Source organism: Mastigoproctus giganteus, chromosome 2, assembly GCF_048544385.1.
Source record: "Mastigoproctus giganteus isolate SK-2022 chromosome 2, ASM4854438v1, whole genome shotgun sequence".
NCBI lineage: Eukaryota > Metazoa > Arthropoda > Arachnida > Uropygi > Thelyphonidae > Mastigoproctus > Mastigoproctus giganteus.
Window position 1 is genome coordinate 129,408,334 of NC_143576.1, and position 21,660 is coordinate 129,429,993.

General features: G+C 34.8%; 1 protein-coding gene across 1 annotated transcript in view; it reads right to left on the reverse strand.

Moving 5' to 3' along the window:
- The window catches only part of LOC150089562 (uncharacterized), a 206,655-nt gene that overhangs the window by 72,520 nt on the left and 112,475 nt on the right, over nucleotides 1–21,660 (reverse strand). The window contains exons 9-11 of the mRNA XM_090390032.1: nucleotides 19,329–19,432; nucleotides 16,682–16,751; nucleotides 2,198–2,307 (exon numbers count right to left, since the gene is read on the reverse strand). Of these exons, the coding sequence (XP_090246158.1) occupies nucleotides 2,198–2,307; nucleotides 16,682–16,751; nucleotides 19,329–19,432 (284 nt within the window). The remainder of the gene's footprint in view (nucleotides 1–2,197; nucleotides 2,308–16,681; nucleotides 16,752–19,328; nucleotides 19,433–21,660) is intronic.

Below are 21,660 nucleotides of genomic sequence, written 5' to 3' on the forward strand. Positions count from 1 at the left end.
TTGTGCAGATACAAAAAAAAGATTTTGACTTCAGTCTAAAGTACCAAGACATGGCCGAATTCCCTCTTGGAATCCAATATTAAGGTGGGTTGAAGCTATTTGTGGTAGTGTAAACAATCAATTTGTCGAGACCATGTGTACAGTTCGCACACCTGAGAATGTTGAGAGAGTGAGAAATTCAGTTGCAAAGTCCATCCTGGTCAGCAAGGAGACAAACAATTGCCTTGGAAATGTTGAATCAAAGTCTAAGATGAATTTTAATACAACGATCTTCATTTCCATCTCCATACAAAATTCATGCTGCTCGTGAGGTAATAAATCAGGATAAAATTGCTCAAGTACAATTCTGTAGACAATTTATGGACATTTTGGAAAATGATGCAAATGTTTTGAATACATCGGACGAGGCCTATTTTCACCTTTCTGGATTTGTTAACAAGCAGAACTTTCACTATTGGTCAGGCACTAACCTAAGAAGGTAACCATCTGTTGTGGTGTATCTGCATTTGGATTAATCAGACCATACTTCTTTGAAGAGAACAATCAGGCTGTAACAGTGACTAACGATCGATACAGTACGATGTTGGAATGTTTTTGGTTGAAGAGCTACACAGGTTAAGACAAAATGTCTGGTTTCAACAAGATGGAGCAACACCACACACTTCAAGACAAAGTATAGCTGTTTTGAAGAGAATGTTTCCTGGGTGCTTGGTTTCAAGGTTTGGTGACATTCACTAGTCATCAAGATCTTCTGATTTGACCGCCCCCCCCCCCAACCTTTTTTCTTTGGAGATATCTAAAGGTGAAAGTTTACAAAACAAGACCGCTCGCAATTCAACTAAAGGACTGGATTACAGAAGAAACTGGAAGGTTTAATTTAAATTTGCTACAGCAAGTAGTGCACAGTCTTATATGAAGCCTGAAACAATGTATTGACTGTGCCAGAGATCATTGGAACATCATTTTTAAAACTTAACATTTGAATACTAAACTGTATTTGGACTAAGATGCATTTAGGGCTAAAGCCTCAAGCTGCAAGCAAATTTAGACTATGTATATATTAAGTGCAATAGCATCATTAATACACAGCCATTTCTGAATAAACAGAATATTTATAAGGCGGCATCATTTTAAGTTATATCTCATATTGTGAATACCTTCACAACGAGTTGTCATGATATTGCACCTAACGCTTCACCTAATCCTTGGTGAAGCGTTACTTATTCGGAGTAGTGCAATATCATGGCAACTTGTTGTGAAGGTATTCACAATATGAGATATAACTTAAAATGATGCCGCCTTATAAATATTCTGTTTATTCAGAAATGGCTGTGTATTAATGATGCTATTGCACTTAATATATACATAGTCTAAACTGTATTTGTTAATGTTATTATTTCTTTAAATAAAGATTCTCAATTTACATCTCATCTTTTAAATATAATTCACCAAAAAATATCCAATCCTACAGACCCCTCTGTGTATATATCATTCTACTGTTAATGTTCTTCTCCCTTTCCAATATTGTAATGTTCCACTACATCACTATGCACTAGGGATAATCATGTGTGCTCTCTCACTTTGGACATTGCTGGAACATTAATTTTACAGTTAGATTTACAATGCTGATAGAAAATTTCTTGTTACAAAAGTGTGCTATAACTTTTACAGCATGAAAGCTTTGAGCAAAAGAATTATTTAACCTTCATTAACAAACAAAAGAACAATATTCATTTTCTTTATCCTTGAAATATTTGAACTAAAATGACAGTTTAAAAATCAAGTTAACTTTTCTGAACAAGGATTACCAATGTATTTTCATTATCAGATGATAATCGACCACCATTTTTATTCATGTGGAAGAAACTAATGCTAACTCATTACACAAAAAATTAACCTTAATTAAACTAGGAATGCATTTCTTCCATAGGAGGTAATTATAATTATAGTATAGGATGTGTCTTGTCTAGCACAGAGGGGGGCCGACATTTTTTTTTTTTTTTTTGAGAGTTATCAGGGTTAAGCCCTTCACCAAGCTGGCTTTGACATCAGGCAGGTGATTTTAGTTAAAATTAAGAACCATAGCTGTGTCTGTAGATGTGTAAGAAAAAAGCTTCTAATTTATAATTAATATTTTATGATTAACAATTCATGGTATACAGTATATGAATTTTAAACAGTTTTAAGTTAAACATACCTCAATAGTGCAGAATTCTGAGCAACTGCTTCTGTTTTACTATTCATAGATTCAGTCATTTTTGCCTTCCATTCATCTCTTTCTACTACTAGTTGAGTCACAAGATTTTTCTAAAATACAGTTAGTGTTACTTTTACTTAAAGAGTATAAGATGATTCATTAAAATTATATAAACTCTAAAGAAATGAAATACATATTGCAGATATGTGACACAGCACAACACAAAGTGACATAAAATTGAAACCATTAATTCTTATGCTTACCTACCAATACTTTTATAAAGAATAATTATATTTATAGGCCATAAATGTACATTATAACATAAACTTAGAATTATCATAATGAACAAATGACTTTCAGCATACTAAAAGACAGTTAAACTGAGACAAGGAAGTGTTCTTGATTAGAAATATATTGGAAATAACTGTAACCCTAAAACAGTAATTTAAAAAAGTCCATGAATGCTAGATAAAAGAAATCAACAACAAAAAAATATAGTCAACTGGAAAAGGAAGAAAAACAGTTGATAAACAGCAAATACATGCACACAAAGTGGAAACTAATATACAGGGTGAGTGTAAAATAAAGTTGAGGTCTGAGGTCTTGTATCTTTCGAATTTCGAAGTACTTGTTGGAAAAAGTTTTAATTTTGGAAATATTCTCACATTAGGAATACAATCAAGATATCTGATGTCAAACTTGCATAACATCCTAGTATCAGTTTGCATCATCAGGTGTATGATGTCTGTAAAGAGCAAATCAATCATTCATCTATGATTACACTGATAGAGTGTAAGGTGGCAAGTGTAAACAGGTTGCAAGGAGGTCCAGTGTCCTAAGGATGACATCAAAAATAATCTACTTAGTTATTTAATTTTCTAACAGGCAGGTCATAATCCCATTGTTCAAGGAAACAGTGAATCTGCATTTGGAATACTGTGTCCAAGTAGTGAGACTATACCTAAAAAAAAGACACAAAACTTCTTGAAAAGGTCCAAAGATGGGTGATGCACTTGGTAAGATTGGCAAGCATATCACCCATATGAGGAAAACTTTGAATTTGTGTGCTACAGAACTTGGCAGCTAGATAGCTTACAGGGTCTATAGATTGACAGATTGAGGTCTATAGGGCTCTGAAAGAGACTAGAAAACTGAATGAAGATCAAATTTTCTGGATTATAAATGATATTGGAACTGGGTGATAAAAATTCTAATTATGAGAGAAGAAATTTATTTAAACTGGACTGTAGGAAGTTTTCTTTTAGTCAGCTTGTTGTTATTAATTTTTAGAATAAGTTATCTCCATGGACAGGTCTGAATTTCTCCAAGCAGATAGATTGGAGAAATTCAAAGGTCACTTTTTTTCCTTTCTTATTTTTGGCTGGTGCAACAAAAGCCTGGGGCATTATATGAATGCCCCCGGGCTTTCATATATGAATCGTACTAATACTGACGTTAATACTGTAATGCCAATACCAAAGCTGTTATGAAATGTAAAACTGTATTTTAGAAGGCTCTTCTTTCTTACATGTTCTTAAAGTAATTTAATTTAATTAATTTAATTTTTTCATTTTGTTATATTCCAAAACATTTTTTACTGTGAGGAAAAAATTATTCATTAGTGCTTACAAAAAAAAAAAAAAAACCTCATACAATATTCTTGTTCACACCAACCAAACAGGAAATATAGCTTGAAAAATTTTGAGTGGTAGAATAAAGTATGCTATATATATATATATATATATATATAATACAAAAGAAATAAGAAATATACCTTTAAAAGTGAATAAAAAACGGATAATCTAAAATGTAAGTAGCAGTATAAAGCAAAATCCAACAACAAATTTTGTAAACTATAGAGGAATACAAATTAGCAAAAAAACACATATAAATGACAAGGACAGAAGAGGGAAATGAAGATACGTGGTAGGAAAATATGTATAAAAATTTTAAAATCTTAGTTAAGTTAAACTGAGACAGGGAAGTGCAAATAATGCAAATTAATACATCAATATTCAAATTTAGGCAGGGAAGTGCAAATAAAGCCAAATTAATACATCAATATTCAAATTTAGGCCGATGCTCACTTGTTCACGTCGAGGCCGAAACAATGCGAAATATTACAAAAGAAACATAATAGACCTACCACTAAAGAAACAGACTTATGATGAACCCAAAAAAAGGAACAAATAAAAACAACCATTATATCTATTCTCATCAGAGGGCCACTGGATACAAGTGCTGTGAATATTACTGCATTTCGAACACAATGCAAATTACGGCAACTGGCAGCAACTCAAACGCAAACCTGCCAGTGCAATAAAATGACAACACGGGGGCAAGATTAAAGCACTCACCGCTATAACCAAAATTAATAAATCAGGTTCATAACCAGAAATATAAACCAATTATAGAAGGCAGTATGAAGGGGGAAAAAAAAAACAAGAAAATAGAATATCACAAACATAAGTGGCTGCTTAAAGCATATCCAACAACACATTGTGTAACCTATAATAATTATACATAGAAAAGAAATAAGAATTATACCTAGAAAAGTGAATAAAAAACAGACAATCACAAATATAAGTGGCAGAATAAAACAAATTCGAACAACACATTGTGTAAACTACTATAAAGGAATATAAATTAGCAAAAAAAAAGTGGAAGAGCGAAAAAACACATATAAAACAGAAGAGGAAAATTAAAATACATAGTAGGAAAATATGTATGAAATTTTTGAAATCTTAAGCTAAGGGCAAATAATGCAAATTTAGACTGCCATCCACTCATTAACGCAGAGGCCAAAATAACATGGAATATCACAAAAGAAATGTAATAGACCTACCACTAAAGAAAATACTTAAAACTAATCCCAAAGAACAAATAAAAACAACTGTTATATCCATTCTCATCAGAGGGCCACTGTTGTTGGATATGTTTTAAGCAGCCACTTATGTTTGTGATATTCTATTTTTTGTTCTTTTTTTTCACACTGCCCACTATAATTGGTTTATATTTTTGGTTATCAACCTCATTTCTTCATTTTGGTTACAGTGATGAGAGCTTTCATCTTTACTGTTTTTCTGTTGCTGCATTAGGGCCTCCATGATGTCATTTTATTGCACTGGCAGGTTGGCGTTTGAGTCTGCCGGTTGCCGTAATTTGCATTGTGTTCGAAATGCAATAATATTCACAGCCATTGTGTCCAGTGGCCCTCTGATTAGAATGGATATAACAGTGGTTTTTATTTGTTTCTTTTTTTGGGTTTGTGTTTTTTGAGTTAATTCTGGCAATGATGCTTGAAGGGTAAAACTTGCTGACGTTATGTCTGTCTCCTCTCTCTTTTTGTAATTTTATAATTTTAAAATTTTTATAATTTTGTACACTTTTGTAATTTTTCCTGCGCATGAGATAAAAAAATTGAATAATTCTATTTACATGTTCATCGAACATTTCTTTTTTGCTTCTATCAAATTCAGCACACATAGTTGTGAATGCAGAATTTCCCTAAATGCTTATTTAGGGAAATTCCAATTTACGTAAAATTCGACTTATGTTAGCATTCTTCGGAATGCAAACCTTATGTTAATCAGGGAGTGGCTGTATATTAGCAATGGCCACATGGTGCAAGGAAGGCTATGGGTTATGCTGCACCAGCCAAAAAATAAAAAATAAATAAAATAAAATAACAAAAAATAAATAAATTAAAATAACAAAAAATAAATAAGATAAAATAGAATAAGAATAATAAGAATAAGGAGAGATCTAAATTTTGAACTCAGAATAATAGAGCAGATCTACAAAAAACAACTTCAGTGGTTTGGACATGTAAACCAGATGAAACACAGGCTGCCTAATGTAGTACTGACAGGAAGAATTGGAGATAAGAGACCACTAGGAAGACCCAAAAGAGAATGGCTCCAATGCCTAAAGGAAAACACAGACTTTCAGAGCTATCAACAAATGATACAAGATTCAAGAGGTCAACAACAATGGAGGACAATATCTAAATAGGGACTCAACCAGTGTGAAATGGAAGAGTAGAATGATGATGATGAATAAGAATAAAATAATAATAATAAGAAGAAAATTCTAAAAAAATTAATTATCCAGCTGACCTTTGAATTTTCCCAAATTGTCAGCCTCTACCACCCACGTAGGTAACTTATTCCAGTAATTTATAAATTACTGGCTAAAATAAAACTTCCTGCAATCCAGTCTAAACATCTCTCCCCATAACTTGAAATTATGGCCCCTTGCTCTAGAATCATTTATAACCGAGAAACTTTCGTCCTCATTCAATTTACTTATGCCTCTCAGAGTCCACCTACCTCCCGCCCTCTATGGTGCCTACTTTTTTCCAAGCTCTGCAACCCACATATTCGAAGTCTGTCCTCATATGGAAGCCCTTTTGCCGATCTCACCAGGAAAGTTATCCATCTTTGGATCCTTTCAAGAAGCACAATGTCTTTCTTTAGATGCAGTCTCCAAACCTGAACACAGCATTCCAAGTGTGGTCTAACAATAGCCTTATATAATGGGATTATGATGTCCTTATCTCTACTAGCAAATGTTTGATAAATCATCAATAGGACACCATGGGCCTTCCTTGCAACCTGTCTACAATGCTCAGAGAACTTCATGGCTGACTGTATCGTAGTACCAAAGTCCCTTTCCTCCACTACTGGCATTTGTTCAACTCCACCAGGTGTATAAGTTATTTTTGGGTTACTGTTCTCCAGGTGTAATACCTTACACTTTGATGGATTAAAGCATAGCTGCCATTTTTCTAACCATCACTGAAGTCTATCTAGGTCACTCTGAAGAAGCTATGCTTGGCAGTGATCATTAACTACTCTGCCATTCTTTACATCATCTGCAAATTTAGACATCACGCCCTCTATCCCTTCAACGATGTCATTTGTGAAAATCAAAAACAACAGTGGTCCTAATGCTGATCCCTGGGAACCTCACTTCTTACATCAACTCAACCTGAGGAATAACCATTTATCACAATGCTCTGCCTCCTGCCCTAAAGCCATGCTGCTATCCATCTAAGGATTTTCCCTATGATTCCAACCTGTTCCAGCTTATAAAGTAAACACTCGTGTGGTACTGAAATGTTTTGCTGAAATCTAAATAAACAATGTAGAAATTATTCCTAAATCCAGCTCATGAGTGGCCCTGTCAAAATAGCTAACCAGATTTGTTAAACATGATTTTCCCTTTACAAAATCATGCCGAGTATCCTTCAGAATTATATTTCTATCTAAATGATCCTGAATTCCCCCCTTGATCATTGTCTCCATGATTTTCCTACTACTGAAGTTAGACTAACCGGCTGGTAATTTTCCACTTCACTCTTAGAACTGCCCTTACATATTTCAGAAACATTGCCACTTTTCCAATCCAACAGAATTACTCCAGAGTCCAGTAATGCTCTTATAATTAGCCTCAATGGTTCAATGCACTCACTTGCCGCCTCCCTTAAGATTATTGGGTATATGCCATCAAACCCAGGAGTCTTACTGGCCTGTAGGTTTGAAATTTTTTTCATTAAATAAACGTGAAATTTCAACTTCATTAATTACATTTTTTTCAACTTTACTCCCATAATTTCTCATTGACGTAAAGGGTTTTTCTTCTGTAAATATCGACGCAAAATAACTGTTGAGTTCATCTGCAATTTCAGTTGGAGTATCTAATACTATCCCAAGTCCATTACATAACAGTCCAATCTGGTTTGTCCTTCTCTTCTTTGCATTTATATATATGAAGAATTCCTCCTAATCCCACACTCTTTGCTAGTGATTTCTCATAATCTGCCTTTACCAGCCTATCCTTTTCTGTGGCACTATTACAGATCAATTTGTAGGCTGTTTTAGGCTTCAGTATTTTTTACTGCTCTGTAACTTTTCCATGCTCTCTTTTTCTGCTCAAGTAATCTGGCAACTTCTTTGTTCATCCAACTTGGAATCCTCCTCGTGGAGTATTTTTAAATGGTATACTAGGGGGCTTCACCCCCTGCACGCTATGCTCACTTCTTTTGATAAAATAAAATAAAATACTTATAGAAGCTTTCGACTCTGTGTGTGTGTCCCTTCCTCAGCAATGAATACATAAATATGTTCATCATCATCAGCCATTTTCAATACACTGCAGGATGAAGGCCTCTCCAGCAACTTTCCAGTTCTTCCTGTTTTGTACAATTGCCATCCATTTACTACCCACAAACTCATGAATTTCATCTGTCCATCTCCGTCTTTGTCTTCTGGGTTTCCTTCTAGCTCCTCTTGGGTACCACTCTGTTATTTCCTTAGTCCATCTGTCATCATGTCTTCGAGCTACGTGTCCTGCCCAAGACCATTTTTAGTTCTTTAGATTTGATAAGAATGTCCTTTACTTGAGTTTGCTGCCTAATCCATGTGTTTCTCTTCTTATCTAACAGTCTGATTCCCAATATAATTCGTTCCACTCTTCGCTGTGTAGTTCTCAGCTTCTCTTCCATTCTTTTGGTGAGTGCCCAAGTTTCACTTCCATAAGTCATGGTGAGGAGTATACATTGGTTCATTATTTTACGTTTCAGACAAACTGGGATATTGCTCCTCAGTATGTGACTATATTTCCTGAATGCTATCCATCCAAAATTTATTCTTCTCTTCACTTCCAGCCATTTATCATTATTACAGCTAATAACTTGTCCCAGATAAGTATATGACTCCTCCTTTTCAATTACTGCTCCTTCAATCATTATATCCCTTTCTGTGACATACTTGTTCATCATTACTTTTGTTTTAGCCATATTCATCTTTAGTACAAAATCCTTACTAACTCTGCATAACTGATTAAGATTTTCTTCTAATTCTTTGGGATCGTGGCTTATGACCACAATGTCATCCGCAAACCGTAATTGGTTTAGGTACTCTCCATTCACATTGACTCCTTTCTCTGACCAGTCTAATCTTTTGAAAGCTTACTCAAGGGCAGCAGTAAACAACTTCGGAGATATTGTGTCTCCTTGTTGAACTCCTTTCTCAATTTTAAATTTACTACTGTTTTTGTCTAGTCTAATAAAAGAGGTAGCATTCTCATATATTTTCTTCAAAATCATAATATATAGGGTATCTATGCCTCGTCTTTCCAGTGCCCGAAACATTGCCTTATGCTGTATGGAGTCAAATGCCTTTTCATAATCCACAAATGCCAAGCATAATGGTGTTTTATATTCATTTGCTTTCTCCATTTGTTGTGACATTATGTGAAGATGATCCATAGTTGAGAATCCTGTCCTAAAGCCAGTTTGCTCTTTCGGTTGATTCTCATCAAGTATTCTTTCTAATCTATTAGTAATGACCCTTGTGAACAACTTGTAGATGTGGGATAACAAGCTAATTGGTCTGTAATTTCCAATTTCTGATTTATCACCTTTTTTATGCAGCAAAACTATGATTGCATTATTCCACTCCTTTGGCGTCGCACCTTTTCTAATGCATTTTGTGAAGAGTCTTACCAGTTTTTGTGTCATGTCTCGTTCCTCCCAATTTTAACAACTCTACAGTAACTTCATCTTCCCCCGGAGCTTTCTGATTCTTCATTTTCTTCAATGCATGTTCTACCTCATCAGGAAGGATATCAGGTATGTTGTATGTGTTACTAATTTGTGATCCATCATCCCCACTGTTGGCATCATTCCCTCGCTCCTTGTATAACTGCTATTTAAATTATGCCTTCACTGCTATTTATAAGTACACCATCACTATTCTTCAGTTTCAGTGTCATTTGTCTTTCTGTATTATTTCTGCTCATGGCTGCTGATTTAAATCCTTTGTTTTCCCTTAACGTTTGTTCTACTTTTCTTGTGCTAAATTTTCTTATGTCCTCTCTGAGTCTATTTCTAATGGCTTTGCATAACTCTGTATACTCAATTTTCTGCTTGTCAGTGTTTTTCTTGCTGTTCGTTTGTCGTCTTTGTTTCATCATGACAAGTGTTTCTTCTTTGGATTTCTTTTTACTTATAGGTTTCTTGAGCTTTATCACTTTCAAAAAGTTGTAATATTCCTCATCGATATCTTGGTCCTGAGCAGTGTGCAGAAGCTCAAACTTGTTCTTAAGTTCCAGTACATACTGCTTTTTCTTCTCTTCTGTTATCTCAAAGACCTTTGTATTATTTACTCGAGTCAGTTTTTTCCTTTCTTTTCTTACATCTATATCAAGTGTGCATCTTACCATTCTGTGATCACTTCCAACATTTACCTTGTTCAGAACAGTAACATCATTCACGATATATCTTCTGTTAGTGAGGATGAAGTCTTTCATTAGTTGCTAATCCATTTGGGCTCTTCCACGTCCACTTTCTGTTCACCCTTTTCTTGAAAAAAAGTGTTCATTACTGACAGTCCTTGAGATTCTGCAAATTCCACAAGCCTTTCACCTCTTTCATTTCTTTCACCAATTCCAAAATTTCCTATAGTTCCCCTTTCTGCACTTTTTTGTCTCTTTCCAACCTTAGCAGTGAATTTCCCCATAATGATAGTGCAGTGAGTTTTCTGTTGATCTAGAAGACTCAATTTCAGTGTACATTTCTTCAACCTCTTCATCATCATGGCTCGATGTTGGTGCATAAATCATTATAACCTTTAGCTTATACCTCTTAGAAATCCTGAGTAGTGGTCTTGACACACTTGGTGATGTACTTTTGAATTCCAAAATGTTGTTTTTTATATCTTTATGGACCAGAAAGCCAACTCCACCTTCACTTCTTTCACGGTTTCCATTGGTTTTTGATTTTGATTTGATTTGATTTTTTATGGCGCATTGGCAGCTAATACCATAATGCGCCAAGTCAAGTTTCCATTGGTGCACAGCAGATTTCCACTTTATAAACTTATAAGCGATTCATTTCTTCTTTTTGTTTTAGCCAAAGCATGATATTTCAATTCACATTTTCTAATTCCTTTTCCAGCTCTAATATCCTGTCTTCACTGATGAGCGATCTTACATTGTAACAGGCCAAGTTCAGTTTCCGTGCATGGCAGCCTGGTCATACCCAGAGGTTCTTAGCACCCTCTGCTTCCACTCTGATCCACTTGCTGCCGTAGAGGGGGAGTGAAAGCCGCTGGGAACTGAGGGCCATTTGTTTCGTTTTACTGTCATGTGCTGGAGGATTTGGTCTTTTCCTCTTCATGCTGACCAGGCGTCTTGAAGAGAACCACTCTACACGTTCGTTGCCACATAAGTGGATTTTAGGGAGGCAAGCCAACTGGACTTCTCCTAAATCTTCTAAAATAGAAAGATATTGGATCCATCAGTGTTTTAGATTGAGTGTGATAACATACAGAATGCCCATTCTCCTCTAAGACCCATAAATACATTACTATATCTATATAATATCAGTGTAGATACACCATAGACAACTCTTAAAGAAAAACTACAATTGTAGCATGAAAAGCATCATTTCAGCTGTATCTCATTTTGTGCTCATTGTTCACAATTAGTTACCATGTATTGCACTCCCTTGAATAAGTAACGCTTCATTAACAGAAAAGACTACTGTCACTTATTCTCAGTGGGCACCACCACCACCCAGATGGCACCGTTTCAAAGCTAGTTGGCTTTTGATCGGTGGGTGCCTTTCACGCTACGATCGTAATTTTTCTTTAAGTTGTCTATGGTGTATCTACAACAATATTATATAGATATAGAATCTTAAACTCTTAAAATATTATGCCTTGTTGCATTTAATTTATTTAAATAAATACATTACATATGGAAATCAAGAATGGTACTGCATGGTCATGTCAGATAAACATAGCACGTGACCACGCTTAAACCAAAGATTGTTTTACAACAGTAAAACAAGCTTACAGGTGGTAGATGACTTTCATCAACCGGTGAAATACCACCACTTTGCTTATTGGAGGCTTGAAGTGGTGAAACCCATGTTTAGTCTCTAGAGCAAAGTTTCCGGCATCCCCCTCTCCCCATACTTCTCCTTCAACCCATGCACGGTACTAAGTACTATAGGTTTTGATACCTTTCGTGTTTGGGGTTTTCATAAAAAAAAAAAAAAAAAAAGCTTCTGGTATGAATTTTAGTATTCGTTACATATTACCACGTAACTCGCATTTCTCTTCTCCAACTGGCTGAATAAATATCATTAGGAGGAAAACTATTTTAATTTATAGAAAGATATGCATTTAAGGCTTCCGTGATTTATGTTTTAAAAGTATACCATAATTCAATTGTATTCGCTCTCTGCGAGATATCTACTCAGTTAATAGAGGCCATGTAGCATCTTAATCCATCATAATTTCCTTTCCTGAAATTATAACCTATTCCTTTGCCTTTAATTACTGCTACCTCTCTCTTCATCATTCACTGTAGAACTCTATGATCAATTCCTTCTACTGGTTCCTGTATTGTTGTTGTTGTTATCTGGTTTTTAGGAGCATTAGCAACTAAGGCCATATTGCTCCAGAGATATGCAGTGGTCATTCCCTGACCTCCTTTCCGCATCCTCTGTATTTGGTGATCACGGGCTCGAACCCCGGTCTAATCAAGAAGCGTGTGCTACGCACTGCTCCTCCTGCCCACCTGGCTACGGAGGCGCCGCAGTTCCTGTACTGTCAGCCCTATTATGTCATCTGGTTAATGGGTGATGATGGGGTCTAGAGTATTCTTTTCCCTAGTACTTTCCCTGATATGTTGATACAAATAGCAATCATCTAGTTGATTTAAAAATTTAGTTCCCCATGTGGAGTTTCTGCCCACTGAGAATAAGTGACAGCAGTCTTCTCTATTAGTGAAGTGTTACTTATTCGGTTCAATACATGGTAACTCGTTGTGAAGGATGAGCACAGATTAGAAATAATATTTGATGAGAATCAACGGAAAGAGCAAGCTGGCTTTAGGACAGGATTCTCAACTATGGATCATCTTCATGTAATATCACAGTTAATGGAGAAAGCAAATAAATACAAAACACCATTATAAATGGTGTTTTATATTTATTTGTATAAATTTATATTCATTTATATATATAAATGAATACAAATTATACAAATATACAAATAATTGTATAAATTTATATTGATTATAAAACACCATTTGTGGATTAAGAAAAGGCCTTTCACTCTATACAGCTTAAGGTAATGTTTCGGGCACTGGAAAGACAAGGCATAGATACGCCATATATTATGATTTTGAAGAAAATATATGAGAATGCTACCTCCTTTATTAGACTAGACAAAGACAGTAGTAAATTTAAAATTGAGAAAGGAGTTCAACAAGCCGAAGTTGTTTACTGCTGCTCTTGAGGAAGCTTTCAAAAGATTAGACTGGTCAGAGAAAGGAGTCAATGTCAATGGAGAGTACCTAAACCATTTATGATTTGCAGATGACACTATGGTCATAAGCCACGATCCCAAAGAATTAGAGGAAAATCTTAATCAGTTATGCAGAGTTAGTAAGGATTTTGGACTAAAGATGAATATGGCTAAAACAAAAGTAATGATGAACAAGTATGCCACAGAAAGGGACATAATGGAACATAATGGAGCAGTAATTGAAAAGGTGGAGTCATATACTTATCTGGGACAAGTCATTAGCTGTAATAATGATAAATGGCTGGAAATCAAGAGAAGAATAAATTTTGGATGGATCGCATTCAAGAAATATAGTCACATACTGAGGAGCAATAACCCAATTTGTCTGAAATGTAAAATAATGAACCAATGTATACTCCTCACCATGACTTATGGAAGTGAAACTTGGGCACTCACCAAAAGAATGGAAGAGAAGTTGAGAACTACATAGCGAAGAATGGAATGAATTATATTGGGAATCAGACTGTTAGGTAAGAAGAGAAACACATGGATTAGGCAGCAAACTCAAGTAAAGGACATTCTTATCAAAACTAAAGAGCTAAAATGGTCTTGGGCAGGACACGTAGCTCGAAGACATGATGACAGATGGACTAAGAAAATAACAAAATGGTATCCAAGAGGAGCTAGAAGGAAACCCGGAAGACAACAACAGAGATAGACAGATGAAATTGATGAGTTTGTGGGTAGTAAATGGATGGCCATTGCACAAAACAGAAGGAACTGGAAAGTTGCTGGACAGGCCTTCATCCTGCAGTGGATTCAAAATGGCTGATGATGATGATGACCACATAACTCACATCTCTCTTCTCCCATTGGCTGAATAAATATCATTAGGAGGAAAACTATTTTAATGTATAAAAAGATAAGCATTTAAGGCTATACATTAAAGGCTTCTGTGAGTTATGTTTTAAAAGCATACCATAATTCAATTGTATTCGCTCTCTATGAGATATCTACTCAGTTAATAGAATAGAATAGTTAATAGAATAGTTAATAGAAGCCATGTAGCATCTCAATCCATTGTAATTTCCTTTCCTGAAATTATAATCTATTCCTTTGCCTTTAATTACTGCTACCTCTCTCTTCATCATTCACTGTTGAACTCCGTGATCAATTCCTGCTATTGGTTCCTGTACTGTCAGCCCGATTATGTCATTTGGTTTATGGGCGATGATGGGGTCTAGTATTCTTTTCTCCAGTACTTTCTCTGACAATTTGATACATATAGAAATCATCTAGTTGATTTAAAAATTTAGTCTCACAAGTGGAGTTTCTTTCCCATTTGCTCCTAATTAATTATAGGCAAATTAAAATCACCCATAAAAGGTTGATGGTATACATCTAATAAAAAAACACCATTAACATTAGTAATGTTAATAATATCATCATTAGACTCGAGGATGATATCTTTGGCTGAAGAAGCACTCATGTTTCTGAAATCCAAAAGGGAACTATTAAAAGAAGTGATGCAAAACCACATACAGGTGAGTTTAACTTCTATGATGGGCTGGATCATGCTGTGATCAATTCAGGATTTCACTCTTATTGAAGTAGTCCTGTATTGTTTCCACATTGTGGCTGTAATAACAGGACTATTTGAATAAGATGGAATCCTGAATGGATCACAACGCAGTTTGTGAACGGTCTTACCTGACCAATCTGTTTAACTACTAAGGTCGAAAAACATCTGGATACAAAAAATAACTTTGACATTATATACTTAGATTTTTGTAAACCTTTCGGCACAACCTTCCATGGGAAGTTATTGTATAAATTGTAGAAAATTGGGATTACACAGATATGCATAAATGGATCAGAAAGATACCCCCCCCCCCAGCTTTAAATCTACTTTAAAGACACCCGATGAGGCAGTACACCAGAAGCTGTACTTAAAAGGTCAAAATCCTTTATCAGTAATGTAACTTGGCTCTGTCATTAAGATCATCAGAAAAAGGATTTTGACCTTTTAATAAATATAATGTAAAAAATGGCAACTAAGGTTTAAATTTTTAAACCTTTTTTTTTAAAATTTTTAAACCTCAAATTTTTAGGGCTTGCAACTAGAGTTCAAAAATCCAGGAGTATCTCACAGATTAGGAAGGAGTTAAGGTGGTTCAGAATGAAAAAGACCAAGGGGGCTCACAATCAATCAGATACAAAGTTTATCCCACCCGTAAAGAGGTTGTCAAGGATGGCCCCCATGGTATGATAATCTCATCAATAATTTAGTGACCCTTATAAGAAAGGAATTATTCCATATCTGCATAGAACTGATCGATGCAGAAGGCAGGAAAAACAAGGCTCTAAAGGAGATGAGTGAAATGAATGCAGGAGATAGGAGAAATTAAGAACCAGGAGGCACAAATATAAAATCATAGGGGGCAACAACAGAATCTCGTAATGTTTACCTTTGGGTAGAATGTTGTAAATCATTGGAATGTTACCCCTTTAAAGTTGTTAAAGTGGTAAGTTCAGTTCAAGATGGAATTGAATAGTTTTTTTTTTTTTTTTTTTGGAGTGCTAGGATTTTTTTTTTTTTTTTTTGGCAGAGGCAGAAAAAGTCTGCTCCTTGCATCATTTGGCCATTCTAATACTAAAATGCTAATAAAATCTTTTTTATTAATTTATGGATTTATTAATTACAAAGAATTTCTTTTATTGTAAATAGTTTGTAGGCTGGAAATTTGCAACTTCGTTGTTAAAAGGATGGTCATTAAAGAGAAATGCACATGATAAGAGGCTGAAGATAATATGAGATGTGATGAGAGAGAGAGAGATATTCCATTGCAGAGACAAAGTGATCTACATTTAATGTCAGCTCTTGCCAAATGTTGCTTGTACAAAATGATGCTTCACACTGTTCATGTAATTTATGGCATTATTTCCAATTATAATGATAAATTTTTTTGTTTATGAAAAAAATAATTATCAAAGAATTTAAAATTCTTTAAATAAAACCACTACAAAGAAAAAACAAATACTAAAACAACAAACTATGACATCAGAATACTGGGAAATTCTTCTCAAATATAAAGTACAATTTAAAGATGAAATGGCATATATTGCTAATAAAAAAATTACCTGCTCCTTTAAATATTACCTTCTCTTCTAAAGCTTGTTTTAACTGTTTAACCATTTCATCATTCTGTCCCGATTTAAATTTCTGCAATCTGAAAACAATACAAAATAAAAAAAATTACCTCACAGATAACTTAATTTAGTTCCAGAAATAAAATAAATTTAACATTTCTTCAAAAAACGTGGTATAAAAAAGATGAAGAAATCAAATTTCCATCCAGTTTCTTCAACCACATAACTATTAAGTACAGGGAAGGGGGAGTCAAAATAATGGAAACTTCTGTGATAAGAGTTACAGGAATGCACCTAATATAGTGTTGGAGACTACTCTTTGCTGTAAAAATAGCTAGTATTCTACATGGAATAGAATCACATAAATCTTGAACTGTCTTAAGAGGCCTACTGGACCACTCTTCACGTAGGAATGTTTCAAGCTCCTTGAGTGATGAAGGTAATCTGCTTCTCCCTTTCCTTCCAAATATGTCCACAGTAGCTCAATAATGTTTATTGTCTGGTGATTGTGCAAGGCCATGTGAGATGCTTAGCCTCATTTTTGTCCTCCTCAAACCAGGATTGAACATATCTGGCTGTGTATATCGAAGCATTATCATCTTGAAACATGGCATTGTTTGTGGGAAATAATGTTTGCACCATGGGATAAACATGGTCACTCAGAATATTCAGGTAATCAGTGGCAGCAATGTCTTCAGAATGATGACAGGACTTAAAAATACCAAGATATTACTGCCCAAACCAATGTTGATCCTCTTACATGTTTGATACAAGACAGGCAGGATGATGTGCTTCCTTTGGCATTCACCAAACAAAAACTCTCCCTGATGTCAGAAAAAGTGTGAATGATGATTACTCTAAAAATATAACATGTTTGCAATCAAGGGCCCAGTTTTTGCACTCCTTACTTCATCATTTTCTACCATTACCATCAGTAATAATTGGTTTGGCAATAGCAACTCTGTCATAAGTTTCAGCCTTATAAAATTCTTGCTCGAAATATTTTGCTAGAAACTGAGTTGCCAAAACTCACATCAAGTTCCACAGTTATTTTTGAGGCAGTAGTTTTGTTTTTGGGCTACAATTCTTTCAGCGTCTGCTGGTCTCTACTAGTAGCTTCAATTTTCTGCTATAATTCATCTTGTCAGATTTTGTTTTTCCAATACTTGGTGAATACAGACATCACTTTCTCAGTTACTCTGGATACATTAAACAAATCAGCAGTGTTAGTCACTGATGCTCCTGCTAAACGTGCACCAACAATTTGACCTCTTTGGAATTCATGCAGGTCAGTCATTTTCTTCTCGTACCTTTTTATAACAGCAGTTTTTGTAATCTTTTCTTCAGAATACTATCTACAAAAAATCATCACTGTATATTCATAAATACATCATACAGCCATTGCAAAAACCACTACTTTCACATCAGGCATTTCGATTATATTGTCTATCTAGGGATGGACAAACTAGAGCATCCATAGATTTGGAACTAACACAAGCTAGCATTGGGTATGTGTGGTATGAAATAGAAGTGTGAGGAAAAAAATTTGACCAGGTACACAAACCAGAAGATGTTGAGAGCTTCTAAAAGCAGATGGAATGGGCAAGTAAATGTGAGTGCTTCAGTACAGATTATTTCAATCTGTCTGAGTGGAATTATTGGAAGGAAACTCACCATGGGGATCAAAATTGTTAAATAAATCAGTTACATAGCGATGAAAAGTACCAAAGCCTACAACAGCTACAGAAGTTAAACTAACAGGTCTGTAATTACTCTTGTCACCCTTTGATCCCACTTTGTGAACTGGGGATACTTGCATATCTGCAGTCCATTAGGATCTCTCCTGAGTCCAAGGACACTCTCATAATTATGGCTAAGGATTTGCTTACTTCCTTTGCCACCTCCTTTAATATAACTGGATAGATCTCATCCACCCCAGGTGCCTTTTTTATGTTTAACTTCAACAATTTCTCCTCCATTTTGTTCTCAGTTATTACAAATTATTAAGCTCCCTGTTATAGTTTAATAAGCTTCTGTCCTCCACTTCCCTTCAGAATTCCTCATGTGTGAATGTAGATGAAAAATACTCATTTAGTTTGTCAGCTATCTGAACAGAATTATCAACAGTGGAATCATCAATATCAAGTGGACCAACCTGATTCGTCCCCTTCCTTCTAGAGTTTATATAAATAAAGAAAGCTTTGCTGTTTTTCTTTGCATCCTTTGCCAGAGATTTCTTGTAATCTACCTTTGCTTTCCTAACCTCCTTTGTGACTTTATTACAGATTAGCTTATATCTACCATAGGCTTCTGTGTTGCCTGATTTATATACATCCCATGCATTTTTCTTCTCTGCCACAAATCTCATTAGTGTTGTGATTAGTAAAATAATTCTCTAATGCCAGAACTAACAATAAGTTTTTATATTCCATACAGAGCAGCACTCTAAGTGCTGCTCTGTATGGAATATAACTATAATAATATAATATGTTATTAATATAACTATAAAATATGGAATATAACTATAAATGGATACAATTTGAAGTTATTGCAAATAAGAGAATTTAGAGCTATTTAAATCAATCGAAAATAGTCCATGCTTTAATTTTTCAGGTGAGGCAATTTTCTTTCACAATTTTTGAAAAATATACATTTACCTTATGGCTTTCTTTAATGCTTCTTTTTCTGCCATTGCTTTTTCTTGCACTTGCTGTAATATTACAGTAAGCTGCTCACTCTTGTTTTCAACAGGATAAAATGGCTATTAAATATTTTTCCAAAATTAGAATTTTAAAATATCATAAAAATTTAAATAAAAATAAGGCTGCGATTGGCAGTACTACTAGAAATATGTTAAGAAAAAAAGACATGAGATTGACAAATGATAACATTTACAATAAAATAGATTAAATAAAAGCTTTAATTAAATTTCAATATTAATAAGTTGGAAATGCTTTATTGCACCACAATCTAATTCAAGATAGGCCTGCCATGATTATTATTAGCATTAGCATTAGTAGAGGCATATGATGCAAGAAAGCAAGCTTATTCAGCATCAGCCAAAAAAAAACAAAAAAAAAAAAAACACTACTCCCATTTCACCCCTCCGTTCGTTCGAAATACCTGTCCAGCTGAGCCTTAAATTTATTTAGGCTATCAACTTCAACAACAAGCGATGGGAGTCTATTCCACAAACCAACTGCCCGCTGGCTAAAGGCAAATTTCCGCACATCTATCCGACATTTGCCTTTAGCCAGCGGGCAGTTGGTTTGTGGAATAGACTCCCATCGCTTGTTGTTGAAGTTGATAGCCTAAATAAATTTAAGGCTCAGCTGGACAGGTATTTCGAACGAACGGAGGGGTGAAATGGGAGTAGTGTTTTTTTTTTTTTTTTTTTTTTGATGTTATTTATTATGTGATAATCTTAATTATGCTCAACAGTATTATGTCAGTACTTGTTTAATACTTCTAAATCAAGAAAAAGAGTGAATAAAATTTCATTTAGTCATTATTATTATGAAAATTAAGAAAATAGCTAATATTTTCATAATTTTAATATATAAGAAAATAGCCAATATTTTCATAATTTTAATATATAAGAAAACAAGCTTCCTTATATATCAAAATGATGTTGATAGGATATATCCAGTTATATTAAAAGAAGCAGCAAAAGAGGTAAGCAAACACTTGGCCATAATTATGACAGCACCCTTGGATTTGGGGAAGATTCCTATAGACTGGACATGTAAAATGTGTCTCTTATTTACAAAGGGAGATAAAAAAACTGGATGCAAATAATAATTTTTAAATCATATATTTTGATTTCAGTAAAGCTTTGACACTGTTCCACATGAAAGACTGCTAAACAAATTGGAGCAGTGTGACATTAGGGTAAGTTACTGTTATGGATAAAAGGATGCTTGAGTGGCAGAAGCCAGAAGGTGGTTATAAATGGGCAGGCACTGCTCTTCTTGAACTAATGTTATAAGTGGAGAGTTCCTCAGGAATTAGTGCTGGGCTCTTGCTGTTTACAATATTTATTAATGACATTGATGAAGGCATATTAAGCTTATTGTCTGAAGATGATACAAAGGTTGGCAGAGTGGTTAATGACAGGAAGAGGCATATTACTGCATCAAGAGCCAGAAAAATTGAGAAGTAGCAATTGAGGTTCAAGAAAGGTATTGCATATGGGCAGCAGTAATCCCAAAATAACATACAAATTAGGTGGCACCACACTTAGGGAGGTGGAGAACAAAAGAAACTTGGGAATAATTGTACTGTCTGGCATGAAGTTGGACTTGCATTTTCCCCATGAAGTTGGACTGTGCATTTTTCCCATGAAGTTCTCTGAGTAGGGTAGACAAGCTGCTAGAACAGCTCATGGGGGGTTCTGACAATGACACACAGGAACTTTGCCAGCAGGGAGACAAGGAAGTGATTAACCCCCAATGTATAAGGCAATGGTTATGCCACATATTGAGTAATGCTTACAGGTCTGGAAGTCTCATTTAAGAAAGACTTGCATCTCCTGGAATGAGTGCAGAAAAGAGCAACCAGATTAGCAAATAATGCAGAGGGGGTATTCTTACCACAAAGACTTCGGGTCTTCAAATTTCTGCACCTTGGAAACTAGGAACTTGTGAGAAAAATTGATTGAATTGTTTAAGACTTTAACTGGAATAACTGAAGAAACTTAATGATAATGGAATTCTAACCCTTTCTTGGAAAACACACATACAAAGGGATATAAACTTAAATTGAAAAAGGATGGCTACAGGATAGATTAGCATCAGTAGAGGCATATAATGCAAGAAAGCAAGCTTATATAGCATCAGCCAAAAAAAAAAACTTCCCATTTCACTCCAAATGTTTATCTAGTTCTCCTTTGAACTCATTTAAGTTGCTGATCTCCACTACAACAGTTTGTGGGCTAAAGGCAAATTTCCGCACATCTATTCTATAATTGTCTTTCCTCAATTTGAATTT